The 14,008-nt window shown below is 50.9% G+C and overlaps 4 protein-coding genes across 4 annotated transcripts; 3 read left to right on the top strand and 1 right to left on the bottom strand.

The window, feature by feature from the left end:
- Positions 1 to 212: 212 nt before the first annotated feature.
- On the top strand, positions 213 to 4,591 carry TrAFT101_003607 (uncharacterized protein; the record flags this gene model as incomplete). The annotated part of the gene is made up of 4 exons (XM_066126938.1): positions 213 to 366; positions 682 to 759; positions 1,193 to 3,149; positions 3,237 to 4,591. 3 exons carry the CDS (start codon positions 213 to 215, stop codon positions 1,567 to 1,569), a joined length of 609 nt encoding a protein of 202 aa, XP_065983045.1. The 3' UTR covers positions 1,570 to 3,149; positions 3,237 to 4,591.
- Positions 4,592 to 5,156: 565 nt separating this feature from the next.
- Positions 5,157 to 6,759, bottom strand: TrAFT101_003606 (uncharacterized protein). The gene is made up of 2 exons (XM_024905812.2): positions 6,203 to 6,759; positions 5,157 to 6,104 (listed from the first exon to the last, which is right to left on the bottom strand). Exons 1-2 carry the CDS (start codon positions 6,348 to 6,350, stop codon positions 5,488 to 5,490), a joined length of 765 nt encoding a protein of 254 aa, XP_024766636.1. The 5' UTR covers positions 6,351 to 6,759; the 3' UTR covers positions 5,157 to 5,487.
- A 1,017-nt stretch (positions 6,760 to 7,776) lies between these two features.
- ALC1 (Allantoicase) lies at positions 7,777 to 9,209 on the top strand. Its single transcript, XM_066126937.1, has 2 exons — positions 7,777 to 7,986; positions 8,069 to 9,209. The coding sequence occupies exons 1-2, from the start codon at positions 7,884 to 7,886 to the stop codon at positions 9,040 to 9,042; spliced, it is 1,077 nt and encodes a 358-aa protein (XP_065983044.1). The 5' UTR covers positions 7,777 to 7,883; the 3' UTR covers positions 9,043 to 9,209.
- On the top strand, positions 9,205 to 13,517 carry TrAFT101_003604 (uncharacterized protein). Its single transcript, XM_066126936.1, has 4 exons — positions 9,205 to 9,757; positions 9,889 to 10,268; positions 10,338 to 10,739; positions 10,822 to 13,517. The coding sequence occupies exons 1-4, from the start codon at positions 9,610 to 9,612 to the stop codon at positions 12,337 to 12,339; spliced, it is 2,448 nt and encodes an 815-aa protein (XP_065983043.1). The 5' UTR covers positions 9,205 to 9,609; the 3' UTR covers positions 12,340 to 13,517.
- Positions 13,518 to 14,008: the final 491 nt, after the last annotated feature.

The following is a 14,008-nucleotide window of genomic DNA, read 5'->3' as shown; positions in this document are numbered from 1 at the left end:
AGGGGTGGGAAGAGGTTTTTTTCCCTTTGTTTTACTTTTTTATTCCCTGCCTGTGTGTGAGGCAATGGATACTACTGGGTACCGCTTGGGAATACCCGGCACGAGTTAGTCCTGCTGGTGGTCTGCCCACTTTCTGGGACTGATTCTTGCCACTAGGCATGTGCCAGAGCATTGGTACAGAGCACGGGCTTTGACAACGCCAATCCGCGGCCATGGGTCTCTCACCAGCTGCTATCGGAGACTATAATGCTAAAACTACTAGTCGTGGCAGTAGTGGTATCCTCCTGTGGCCGCAGCTTTGCCTGGGAGTGCGGTACATGCTGCCGTATAAGCACGACTCCGAACGCCGGCACCGTTTCGTACATAGTGAGAGGGCGGGCCTTGGCCTTGGCCGTTGCGGCGGGCATCGTGAAGCTCGCGTGCCTATCCTCCAACTTTAAATTGCGACCACGCGGAGCTTTTCTCAAGAGCGCCTCCCTGCCTTTAGCTGCTGAGCCGATTGGTACGCCTGCCTGGCCACCTCTGGAGCAGACGTGTCAACCTGCCTGGGGGTGCTCCGTGCTACAGATTTGCATATCCTCGCAGACGCTATACTCAAAGACACGACGTGTTCCCAGGCAACTGGCAGCTATGGATGTCTGCTTCAGCAGCTTGCTGACTGCTGACCGCTGACAACATGAGGACGGATGGCTGACTTGGCCTGGCTTGACCTTGACCAGAGTGCGTGGCACCGGGTCAACCAGTCGCCCAAGTTGGATTGTACCTGCTAACTTGTACGTGCCAGAGCAGAGGCTCCTGTAGTGGCAGCAGCGTCGGTGGGCCGGCATGTCCAAGTGGTGAGACGGACAGGAATATGGAGAGTTTGCAATGCTGTGCCGCGTCTCCTGCTCTGCCTGCCTCGATCATGCTTTGCAGGGCCTTGATCTGCTGTGGCACAAGGCACGGAGCATGAATCGTGAAGCCATGTGTGCTTGGTCTAAAATGCTGACCGCCGCAGCGATGTAATGGTGCGGCCCGATGCTGGCGGTTTACGTGCATGTACCTCGCCTGTATACACGGGAGACCTTTTGGGCGCTCCAGCTGTTGGTGCCACAGCTATTTGCCAAGAGGAACGCTACCGGGACAAGACTCCTCCATGTACACACCAGGTACGGAGGGCCTTGGTACTTGCTTGTACATGTACTATATTCAGCCGCCGCCGTCGATTTGGGACAGCACCTGGGCATGGACGCTACAGAGGAGGTGCAGGTGAGCATCGCTTTCTTCGATCCTTCGGATATCAAGATGAACCAAGGGCTACACGATCCCTCGTCCTTCCATCCTCGCTCCGTCGCTCAACACCTCGCCTGGCCCACAATCCAGACGTCCAGCCAGGGGGGCCGCTGTGCGTTACGCAGATGGGACGCTAGCAGCTTACCAGGCGTCGAACAAAAAGCTTCCATCGGCACTTGGCACATTGCGGCCAAGCCACGAGGGAAAAGCGTCTTTTTCACTTCCCCTAATCTGCGGCCCTGCAAATTTGATCTGGCATCCACACAGCCTTTCCCCGGACGCCAACCACAGGACTAGCCCTATCCAACGAAGCGCTCCGTGCCGTGATGCTGGTTCTGCTGGCACTCTCTGCGGTCTTTGCTATTTGGGGCCAAGTTCAATGGGCGGCTGCTGCTGCTGCTGCTGCTGCTGCTGCTGCTAGACTACGGGTACTACACTATTACTTGTGCTCCATACTACCTATATACTACTAGGTATTATACATATCGCAACCCACGGCCCTGTCTGCTACTACTTAGGCACTACCACCTGCTGGCTGGTATGCGTCTGAGCATCCATGCGGCGGCCCAGATTGCATTAATCTTGGCCCAAGTTGCAACGCCGACGCCGTGCAACCCCTCGCAGGGGGATGGCCAACACCGGGTACGAAAGACGAATCATCACAAGCTCAAAGCTTGTCAGGCCATGAGGTGACGTACATGCAAATCATGCAAACCTCATACCTGTGGCCGCTCTAGTACAACGTGGACAACATGCGATGCCTCCCGGGAAATGGACCGACAGATCGACCGCTGATCCGCCCTCGGAGAGGCTGAAAGACTCTCCCCTCCACGCCTGATGACGGTGTATCGCCATTTGCCTCTGTCTCACAGAGCTCGGCTTCGTCAAGAAGCCCCCCGTCAATACGTGAGATCTCCCCACGGGGCCTGCCGAATGGACGTCATTTGTAAAGCATGCCCCCGGTGCAGCCGCAAAAGATTTCGTATTCTATCCTCCTATCGTTTGATGAGAAGAAAAAAAGTTTGCGTTCCCTGGCGAGCTTTATCATTTCATTTCATTTCCTTTCATCTCGCTGTTCCCTTTCCCGCCATCGCCCGAAGGTCACATGAACCCACGACGTGTGTGCGCAGCATCGGCTCTAGACCACCCCCGGCTCTCACAGCTACATATCTTGCCTTAACTTGTTGTAGATTCCTTTCAGCTGCAGGCTCTTCGCCAAATGAAGGTTTATTTTTAGTCGGCTATAATTGGCAAAATTCCTGCTGTAATATTCCAGCCTACCGGGTGCGCGCTTGGCGAGCCGCGGGGGGAGATTTCAACCGAGACACTCGAATTTCAACGCCATGCAACGCCTTGGGAGGGCTGCTTGATCGCTCATTTAGCCAATATCCAGCAAGCAAAAGGACGGCCAGTAAATGATCGAGCGCCTAAATCGGACGCTTCCCATGACCACCAGGACCCAGGCCATTCACTAGTACTAGGTATTCATACCTGCGTCCGCGGGCTCTATATCCACCTCACGGCATGCCAAACCATCTGCTTCCAGCATTCATCGTCGACGGCCCCCTGTACACACTGCGGTGGGGATGGTAGATAGTTATCCGCTAGAAAGAATCGGCCACCGATATGGGTGGCAGGGAAGGTGATGCAAAGTTTGCCAAAACCAAACCCACCTTGGCACTCGATGCAATGCAATACAGCCTGGCGGTAGGCGATCGGTCCGAGTCAGCAAGTCTCTAGACTGCTGCATAGTATGTACCAGCTCAGGGCGGAATCCAGATGGTAGGTGTCAAGCTCCCAAGGGGCATGGTTGTGAGGGCATCGACCCTAAAGGGGTTCAGCTACCAGGTTAAGATGGGCAAGCATGTACAGAGGATGCAGGTTTCCCACCACCCCGATACAGGTGCTACACCGTATACTGCTCTGCCGCGTCGGCTGTGTGGCTCGCTGACTCGCACATACAGTTGCGGTAATGCTACTTCGTAGCCCAGCCGTATCTTTCATCGAGAACTTCATCAAAGCTCATCGTTTCGACAAATCCTAGGGCAGCGGGAGCATCTTGTCCGGGACACCGGCTGTATCCACAATGGCTCATTCGACAACGACCCGCTTTACGCCGGTAGGCATTTCCAGCAGAATTCCTTACTACTACAGTAGTAAGTGTACATGCTCGTTGCCGGTCTAAGCTTTGTTTGCCTTCACACCGTATCACGCCACATTCATCTAAAAAGAGAAGGAAAGAAAGAGAAGAGAAGCTGACCCAAGGTGGACTGATACATGTGAAAACGATGCCGCTACCCGAGCCTGTTTAGTCACGATTGCTGCGTTCAAGGTATAACAAGCACAAGGTCGGGGGCGAAATGACGTAGGAATCCGCTACTAAGGCACTGTCGCAGTAGTAAAAAGGAAGTTCAGCCGCACATGCTGACCGACAAATTCTTATAGATACAATATGCGCAATACCGATGCTACCACAGAAAATGAAAAAAGCCCAAAAACAAGAGAAGCGGAGTACGAACGTTTCGGTGTACACTCAGGACATCGACTACCTCAGTACCTACCTAGGTACCTACCTTAAGAGAGAGGAAAAATTGGTAGATTAGGTACAGCATGTATTATTGAAGGTGGGGGAGATGAAGAGAAACTCGCTTCTGCGCCACAACTACGTCCTGTTCTATAATACAAGTTTATCTGATGCTGCTGCTATACGAAGTAGCTTTACAGAGCATGCAAAGCCTCCTTTTCTCTGTACTGGACAGGCACTTCAAGCGTCGACCGATTTAGGAACAACTCTTTTCCCAAAAACTAACAGAAAATGATGGCTCGACAAACCAGGAAGGCGCGCTTGCTCTAACGGTGGGTGACGTCGGAAGTCGAGTTTGTGGCCCACAATTGCGTCGGTGGCGTACCATTGGAGATCCTGGCCGAATCCGTATTGGGGAAGTGGACCCGATGGAGACACGTGTCGCTCCAATGCACAGCGCTGCGAGCAGAAGCGGAGGAGCAAAGCGTTGTTTTTACCAGCAATGGGCTTTTGCGCGTGCGCAGTATCACATTGCAGCATTCTCTGCTGCAGCCTGCCGGGCTAGAGCTGAAGTTTATCACTTTACACGCAGACTTCTAAGTTTACTCTTTTTTCCGCAAACGACTTCCATATGGCGAAATAGATACGAGCTAAGAGGAGGAGAAGAAAGTGGTCGTAACAGTACGAGTAAGTCCTCCGTATGTGTGGGATCAGAGAGAAAGCAGCACGGACTGGGCTACTATACTATCTAGCAGACTACATAGTAACCTCTTATGCGTTCTATGCACACTGTACTACTAGGCACCGCTCTAGGCTCTAGGCTAGAGAGACCCTTTAGCCCTAATGGGAATACCTCCCTATGCTCTCATTCAATTTCTACCTGCAACGCATGTACAGAATTGATTGTATGTACACAGGTCGTAGCTTCGGCGCCCCCCCGGGTATCCGAGATCAACCCTGAAATCGTTCCGACCGGTATTTCCACAGAGATGGCGATCTACCAGATGGATCACCACCGCCAGGAACAGGTTTAGTTTTCTTCTTTCTATTTTCTCGTGTCTATCTCGACGCGATATTCTATGCTCCACTTGGGGCCTGCGTCTACTGCACATCCTCCAAGACTAGACCCAGGATCCCTTAGGCCGGGATGTCTTCTGGACGGAAAGAGAAAAAGAAGTTCCAGCCAGCCAGCCTGTCATCCTTCGGCGCACAGAAGAGAAGAGGTATTCCCGACTCAGGCAAGCCTTTCCTCGTCTGTCTCTCGGACGGCGGACCCTCTCCCCCCCCACATTTTTAAATTGCTTTGAACGGAGGCGGCGGACCCCCTCGCCGTTCGGCATCGTTAAAAGCTTAGCACGACCGGAATGAGGCGCAGCGGCTTCGTGTATGAGGAGCATGTCAACGGCGCCAGGGGATATAATTAAAAGATACTACTGATACTACTTATTTGATCACGGATATAGATTCAAGCGTTCCATTTCCCCTCGGTTGCAACGCTGTGGTGCTTCGTATTCTGAGCACAGGCATGACAACGGATATTGATGACCACAGCATCAATTTTTGGGGAAGTTGAATTACAATGATGTATTTTTCAGCTGCTCTTACGTAGGAGCAACTTCAGTTAAATGATAAAGCAGGGTGATGCTAAAATACACTTGTCAAACTAGAACATCAATCTGATATGTAGCCACTCAAAGCGACAAACTTGGCCGGCCCAGCCCCAGCTTCTGCTTCTGGATCCTAGGATACACTCCGATAACAACGAGAATCGACAAGACGAGTGTAGCCCAGAGCTTCAACTTCAATACATTCTTGTTATAGTCCGTTCCTGTCGCGCTGTTGACGGTCGCCAGCAGAAGCAACAGGATGAAATATCCACTGAATCGGTGGTACTTCCAGATAGCCTTGGCATTCTCCTCGCCCCCATACAGCTTCGGCGTAACCAACATGGTAAACCCAACGAGATATTGTAGAAGAAGTATCACAGCGGTAATGACGCCAAGGTACGCATGTACGGAGTGAAAGTGTGGATTGTTGTTCTTCACTTTGTTGTATTCGATAATAGTCACGCCGGCAACGAGAGAAAGGAAGGCCACTAGGTTAAGTAGAGCGTGGATACGTTGTCCCAGGCGTTTCTGCTCGAGGGTGTGGGTAGGCTGCAAGGAGAGGATGGATTGCACCAACACCAGAACAGCAAAAGATTGAGCGAGAGGATGTCCTGAGAAGAGGATGAGAGGCTTGGTGAAGACACTGGCCCAGATGAGGACGACAAGAAGCCAAATGCCTATTTGCGCAATGATACCAGTGCCTTTATTTGTATTTCGTGTTAGGACGCTAATTTTTTTTTTTTTTTTTTTTTTTTTTTTTTTTTTTTTGGTTCGAGCATGATGCGCAATATTTACATACCAAGAACTAGATTGTTGAGGGCTGATTTGCCCTCTTCTTGCGCAGCATCTCCAGGACGGCCGAGGAGTGGTTCGGTCTCGCGACTCGTTAGCCCAGTCTCCTCCGTGTCACTGAGGCGCGCTTCCGGTACGCCTGTAGCACTGGCCATGATGTTGATTTCAATAGCTTAATGGCAGGAAATATGTGGTTAAGTGATGGTAAAATGCCCGGGCAAGTTTAGAGTTTGAGGTCTGAAGCAGCGGTATCCCTAAGCTCCGATAAGCTGTCCAGTTCCGCGACAACGGGATCAGAGATGATGATGGTTGACGATAGAGGCTTTTATGCAGTCGATTTCTTGTCTCGTAGCAATCAAATCTTCAGATCACGAAGCGATGGCGGTCGAGAGAAAACAAAGGAAAAGAGAAATTCACAGCATGAGAAGTGAAGAAAAGCTGCAAGGTGGCGAGCGTTGATGTCGTCCATCCGGGAACAGCACGTCATTGACAGGCGTCCAGGCCAAGCAGTCTCGATCCGGGTTGGCAGCCGTGGGGCAGAGCGATAGATAACAGCTTTATCGGGAAGCTGGGCCAATCAGCACTTGTTGTTTAGCAACCAAGCTGTACCACGGCCGCCAAATATGGGGGCCGTAGCGCAGGGAGGCGCTGAAGTGAATGCTGAGATGCACGCAGAGGGCAGCTATCACCATTTTACCTGGCCAGCACGTCAAAAGCGGTGGCATTGGTGGTACGTGGAGGCATATATTTGGCGAGAGCCGTGATGCGGCGCAGCACAAGCCTGTAACACATTTCACTCTCTGGACGCAAGAGGTCTATTGCCCTTTACCTTGTTCTCGTGATTTTGCTGAGCTTGGGTATCGGGATACAACATTAGCATCAGATGCATAGCCCACCCAATATCTAGGTCATCTACTCCGTACAATATGCCGTATCGGCCGCTTGCGGGGTCTAAACTTTTAGCTGCCTCTTCCCCCGCAATGCCTGCGCTGGCTTGCTTCGGATCTTTTTCCCCCAAGAGGGCCGTACCCTACATACGTACATGCATACATGCACCTTATCTCATGTCCAATCTCTAAGTAGGGCTACCCTGAAATTGGGAAATGGATAAGGGTAGCAGTCCGCCCATGTGCTAGCATAGGAAGAGGCAATTGTTCGTGTGTGCGTCGTGTACGCGCCGGCGAAGGTTGGGTTTTATCGATTCGTGATATCAATGCTCAAAATCAAGTAGCCAATGGTTCTATTCAAAGCAGCGGAAATTTGAGATATTGGTGGATTAGCTACTTTAGTGTTCTAACCAGATCTTAAAGTACGTAAGATGCCACCATCCTCGACTCGAATGAGCCTTACGATGCAGTGGCTGAGACATGTCTGGATCCTTCTGCCAATTTACTTCGCTATCAGCAGACCAGCAGATCACTACAAACATGAATTTTAGATGCGCTTCCCCGCTTATCTGCCCGGTTGATGCCGGGCTACCGTTCCGCAGGCCGGCGTCGGAGGTGGCCGATGTCTACCTAATAGAGGGGCGGGCACCCGCATGGTCTATGACCTCTCATCAGGCCGTTGGTGCATAGGAAGATAAACCTCACTTCTGATTTCTGCCTCTCGAGCAATCTTGCACTCTAGCGTGATATACGACTGTCTACTGGCTGCTGCTAAATCATTATTTCAATACTTCATTCACAATGTCTTCGTTTGCTGATGAGGTTGAGTATAAGCTGCAAGCCGTCAAGGCAACGCAACTGGGCCCCGATGAAATCGACTCGGCATTCCGCCCAGCATGCATAGGTATGCCGAAACATTTGTCTCGCCCTATTCTATCTCGCACCTAGTAAGGAAATATCTACTGATATGAGGTTCGACGAACTAGACCTTGTCTCAGCGGGATTGGGTGGTAAGGTCCTTGGGTTTTCGGATCAGTGGTTTGCTGAGGCAGCTAATCTCCTAACTCCTACGGCTCCCATTCGCCAGCCGGGCAAGATGGTCTATACCGGAGCGTGGTACGACGGCTGGGAAACAAGACGCCACAATCTCGAGGAATTCGACTGGGTTGTGATTCGCCTCGGCGTCGCCTCAGGCACTGTTAATGGCGTTGAAGTAGACACGGCCTTTTTTAACGGCAACAATGCTCCCGCCATCTCTGTCGAAGGTTGCTTCAGCGACAACGATGACGAGGTTGTTTCGTGGAAAGGGGGTCGAGGTAAATGGGAAACAATCCTCGATATTCGGGAATGTGGACCGAGTCAAAGGCACGGCTGGAGCCTCAACGAGCCCACAGGCAAGCAGTACACTCACGTGAGGCTCAACATGTATCCCGACGGAGGCATTGCCAGATTCCGGCTGTTTGGGCATGCTGTCCCCGTATTCCCTGAAGACAAGGATGCCATTTTTGATCTTGCGGCGGCACAAAATGGTGGTATCGCCATTTCATGCAGTGATCAACACTTTGGCTCCAAGGACAACCTGCTGCTGCCGGGCCGTGGGAAAGACATGGGTGATGGCTGGGAGACGAAGCGTTCACGAGGCAAGGATCACATTGATTGGACGATAGTCAAACTGGGCGCACCGGGACTTATTCAAGAGTTTGTCATCGACACTGCACACTTTCGAGGAAACTTCCCTCAAAAGATTGCGGTCCACGGTCTGGCGTGGCAAGGAGAGGGAGAGCCCGATATCAAGTCTGACGGATGGGTTGAGACTGTGGCTCCAAGCAAGACTGGGCCCGACCAGGAACACAAGTTTGCTTCCGCAGTGGCAGATGTGCCCTTTACGCATGTTAGACTTACTATGATACCTGATGGAGGAGTAAAGCGATTCCGGGCATTTGGAAAGCGAGCGGTATAGAGCTGGACGGATCGAATTGAGGGGCGACCCCTTTGGGCACCAATGGATTTCTTACTTGTATGTAGATGTACTTCTGACTGGCTTATATATGCGTATAAAAAGTATGATAAGATAAACTCACCAACTTAGCAAGAAAATAAAAAGAAAATAAATTTGTTTTCTTCGTGAAACTTGGAGAAATGCTCGTCTTTTTATCATAGAGAGCCCCTGGTGCTAATTCTCGAGGCGGTTCAACTCTGCTTCCAGCAAGTGGCCAGACGGTGTGCGCACGGACCATCTCCGGGGATACTATCGTTACCCGATGACGAACCTGCCAGCAACGTTAGCCCCAGAACTGCTACCAGCAATTGAAAGTGGGTAGGATAGGTAGACCGCTCTCTTGTCCACGACACTTCGCACGCGACTCCAGGCACGCCTTTTGCTCGAGCAAACCAGCAGTGGCTTCTAATTCGACCGCGATACCTTACTCGGGCCAGCAGCTCATCCGTGGCGACCGCATCGGCCAAGTGCAACAAGCGACGGGACGTCCCATGAGCCAGGGACTCTGGCCCTGCCCCTCCTCCCACCATGGATCCTGGGGAAACTGGCAGCGATAATGGCTTCGAGAGCAAACCGCGAGCCATTCCCGATGACCTGCCAAAGTCCTTGGATGACCGACGACATGCTGCTGGAGAATTCACAATGCCAGAGACGGAGATGTACGATGGCTGGCAAGGTGTGTTCCGTGGCGAAAACGATATCTCTCTTCCCCCCCCCCCCCCCCTTTTAATAACTACCTAGCTGCCTAGCTATTTACGATGAATGCCAAGTTTGGCGAATACGAACCAACTCGCTAACACCATGCAGGCCAATCTCAGTTTCTCACCTCGCCGGTACTGGCTAAGCCGCTCAACTTCGAAAACCTGTCCTTGAACGACCCGACGGACCAAGACGATTTCGCTGGCAGCGGCCCGAAAGACAGCGACGCCAGACTGATGGAAATGTTGGCAGCCCAAGCAGCCCACCGCAACGAAGCGGCACTCGAAGATGAAGATGCTATCATAAACAACGACAAGATGTCGGAGTCTGAGAAGAAGGACATACTCCAAAGAGCATTGACCATGGCTGCCAGCAATGGTGATACCGAAAAGGTCAAGAAGCTGCTTGAGGGAGATGCGAAGCCTTTTGTGGACGTCAATCTTCCCGATGACGACGGAACTCCAGCATTGATTTACGCCAGTTGTTTTGTTCGTCGCCCCCTCCATGCTATGCGGAGAGGATACCGTTGTGATATATTTGCTAACTGATTTATCAAGGGTCACGAGAAGGTCGTCGAGGCTCTGATTGAAGCGGGTGCCAATGTGAACCAGCAGGACCGCAACCAATGGACACCTTTTATGTGGGCAATGACGAATCGCCACAAAGTGATATCAAAGTTGCTACTCGATAAAGGAGCATCGTCGGAGCAAAAGACATCATCCGGACGGACAGCTTTCGACTTTGTTCCCCCGGATAGCGATATGTCGTTTTATCTGCATGATAATGGATATAATATTGGGAGTGCGGGTATTATGGGTGATTTCTATAACGCTGGCTTCTCTCAAGATCGGTTCGAAGAAGAAATGGCAGAAAACGAAATGCGGAGACGGCTGATGATGGAGAGTGCTCGTGATCTAGAAGTAGACCTGGGAAATGTTGGGATGGATGACCAACCAGAGGTATGTCTGAATAGTTACAATCCGACACTACTCCTTGGCAATCTTTGGACTTTCCTCTAACATTACATGATCTTTTTTTTAGCCCATGGACGAATTTGAGGAAGAGCAACAGGAGTTTGACTGGAGCCGCTGTCTCCATGACCAAATGTTTGTCTTCCAAGAACATGAATTGGGCCGATTATTGGATATTGTTGTCACAAACATGACTCCCCAGCGATCGCCGTCGCAGAAGCCTGTACCGGCCAACATGATATTCCTCAGTGCCAGATATGCACACTACCATGCTAGCCCAGACCTGTTGAGGAGGTTGCTGGTATCTGCCATGGAGCGCATCAATGCCGTAGTTGAAAAGTCCCAGTGGGACATGACTATACTGGCTTTTTGGATTTCAAACGCGACGCTACTCCTGCATTATCTCAAGAAAGATGCTGGGTTAGTTGAAGCAACTACCGAGTTCCAGGCTCAGCTGGCTGAACTTATCAACGAGATATTTGTGCTCATCGTCCGAGACGCCGAGAGACGCCTGGACAAAGTGCTTGACCCTGCCATGCTGGAACACGAGACAATCCCGGGCTTTGAGGACATTGCATTCCAAAACGAATGGAAGATTTTCAAAAGAAAGTCTACAGTCAAGGAGCAACCCCTCGAGAAGCGATTCCGTCCCCCGTCCCCAAAACAAAGGGCGAAACCCGCACCTCGAAATGTTACGTCCTTACTATCATCAACGCTCTTTGTGCTGGATCTCTACGATATCCACTCCGTTATCACGGCACAAATCATCTCTCAGCTGCTCTACTGGCTTGGGTGTGAGTTGTTCAACAGGGTCATATCCAATCGCAAGTATCTAGCTAGGACAAAGGCAATGCAGATCCGCATGAACGTGTCAATGGTGGAAGACTGGGCGCGAACAAACAACAGACAAGCGGAACACTATGAGGGCGGTGAGATGAACTCATCGGGCGAAACAACTATGGATGCGGCCAAGCGGCATCTTGCCCCCGTGATCCAACTCCTGCAATGGTTGCAGTGCTTTTCATCACTTGACGCTGATGACTTGGAGGCCCTAGTCGGCACGCTCCAGCAGTTGAAAAGAATGACACCGCAACAGCTGATTCACTCGGCTACGCATTATCGCCCTGAGGTTGGCGAAAAGGGATTGCCTGGTAGCGCCATGAAGTATCTCATTGCCATTCAGAAGGAGGCGGCACTCAAGAAGGATCGACACCAGAGTGGCCAGACGGCTGGTGCAGAGAGCGCCCCAACCACGCCTGTGACGTCCAACTTTAACGGAAACGGCCCTCAAACTCCAAAGAGCGTTCGAATGAAATCGCCGGGTAGCATCAAGGGTGCAGACTCAGATGATGAAGACAGCACACCGAAGAGTTTGTTGCTGAATCCCGCCTATATGCTACCATTTGCGCTGCCATCGGTGACGGACATGCTTGTATCGTATGGAGCTGGCTTCGGAGGTGTTAACAGAGAGAGGGAGCGTAAATACATCCCGACTGTTCCACCGGAGTTTTTGGAAAAACTGGAAGTGAATGGCTCTCGTAACCCACCAATGTTTGAGGAGAAGGATTGGGAAAATGAGGAGGTGTGAAGCGTGGGACGAGCCTTGCAAGGCGCTGATGCCACTGCTAGAAGGGGGGATGTGAAATCGAAGAGGAGAGAGATGGATATTCTTGATTGGCAGAATCGGAGACAAAAACCGTTGGCAAAGGGGTTTCACCCAAAAGGCCAAAAGCAGGAGGGGAAAAAAAAAAAAGAAGACCATATATAGAAAGCAACATCTACGGTTTATTGCACATTGAACGAGTATATGACGATTCCGACTGAGCGACTACCGCAATCTGTTTATCGACGCATCTGAAACTTCAACTGCTCACTTGAAAGGGAAGCAGTGGATTTTCAAAAGTGACCCGATTTTTTTTTTCTTTTCTTTTTCTTCTTGTTTTGTCTACTTTTGTCTTGTTGTTTCTCCCTTGCTGCTGCTGGTTTTACACCAGCAAGGATGAACCGAAGAGGGCACGTGAATGGAGTAAAGCTAAGAGAAGCCTTTCCAACACGCACGAAAGAGAGGGGAGCAGGGGCCATGGGTTTGGAAAGAGAGACAGCGTGGCAAGACCTGAGAGGAGGAGAGAGGGGAAGCGGTTCATGGATAATGCCTGCTTGGATGACTGGTAGGAGAAAGAAGGATTTGGCTCTTGTGTCCTGAAAAGGATAGCGTTCCGATGATGCATATGTACGTTTTGTAATTCGGAGGTTCAGTTGTTCGAAGTTTACAAGCTTTCACAAGGTAATGGGGGGGATTTCATTTTCTATCTTTCTTTCCACTCTACATACTATTTTTGTACTACCTAATTCACACTTTCACACTACGTACCGGGCATATACGAGGAAAGAGAAAATAAAGACGCCACCAATAGAATCATGACCTAGGATTGGGCCGGGAGGAAAGAAGGGAAAGATGGTTTCCTCTTTTTCTGCTCTCGTCCCCGTCTTACTAATACAATTGATAAAAAGCGAGCGTTAGCCCTGCTGTGCAAACAAGAACAGCGAGAAAGGCTCTATCGGCTCGGAGAGGGTCCGCAAGCTCTCAACCTTGGGCCGCCGGGGAGGTGGAGCTGGGCTTGCATGGCCCTGGCCGGGGTCGGCATTTCTTGGAGCCCCACGAGCGGGATGGCGATTTGTTTACAGGCAGCCACGTCGAAAGAGCCAGTAAGGATTGGAGAGAAAAGAGGGTGGTCAATTAATTAATTTTAGGTTCTTTTCTGCTCGAATTTTTGCCTTTTCTTTTCGACGCTATCGATTTGGATGTGATGTGATGTGTCATTGACATGGGCTGATTTTTCTAACACGATAAGAGTGAACCTTTTTTTTTTTTTTCTCCCCTCTGCTGGGATTGGCCCTGGTGAGGTACAGTAAGTGGTTGCTTTTTTTTGGGGTGGCATTGGGCTGAATTCCAGATGTGCGAGGGAGAATTAGCGAGTAGGAGGAGGAATAGTGCAAGGGAAGCAGTTTGCTTTTTTTAATGTCATCGATTGGCGAAAAGGCGGCTTGCGTTCTGGGGACATCAAGGATGTAGCGCCAGGCACAAGGGCTGCTCTAAGTGCTAGTATCGCCTGTCCGCTCATCTCATATACGCATGTGGCTTTTCATTTGGCCGTATTAGCCGCCTATTAGACTCTTGATCCTCGTAAGGTAGGGCATTGTGCCAAGGTATTAGCACCAAGTCCGTGGGCTGCAATGGGGCTCGAGCTCGGAAAGCT

This window comes from Trichoderma asperellum, chromosome 2 (assembly GCF_020647865.1).
Source record: "Trichoderma asperellum chromosome 2, complete sequence".
NCBI lineage: Eukaryota > Fungi > Ascomycota > Sordariomycetes > Hypocreales > Hypocreaceae > Trichoderma > Trichoderma asperellum.
The sequence above is the reverse complement of the archived record's forward strand: the minus strand, read 5'-3'. Positions and strand labels throughout refer to the sequence as shown.

Coding starts and splice junctions, on each gene's coding strand:
- TrAFT101_003606 (XM_024905812.2), bottom strand. CDS start 6,350: ATGGCCAGTGCTACAGGCGTACCGGAAGCGCGCCTCAGTGACACGGAG. Junction 6,105..6,202: donor CCTCAACAATCTAGTTCTTG/GTATGTAAATAT, acceptor ATACAAATAAAG/GCACTGGTATCATTGCGCAA.
- ALC1 (XM_066126937.1), top strand. CDS start 7,884: ATGTCTTCGTTTGCTGATGAGGTTGAGTATAAGCTGCAAGCCGTCAAG. Junction 7,987..8,068: donor ATTCCGCCCAGCATGCATAG/GTATGCCGAAAC, acceptor TCGACGAACTAG/ACCTTGTCTCAGCGGGATTG.
- TrAFT101_003604 (XM_066126936.1), top strand. CDS start 9,610: ATGGATCCTGGGGAAACTGGCAGCGATAATGGCTTCGAGAGCAAACCG. Junction 10,269..10,337: donor TGATTTACGCCAGTTGTTTT/GTTCGTCGCCCC, acceptor TGATTTATCAAG/GGTCACGAGAAGGTCGTCGA. Junction 10,740..10,821: donor GGATGGATGACCAACCAGAG/GTATGTCTGAAT, acceptor TCTTTTTTTTAG/CCCATGGACGAATTTGAGGA.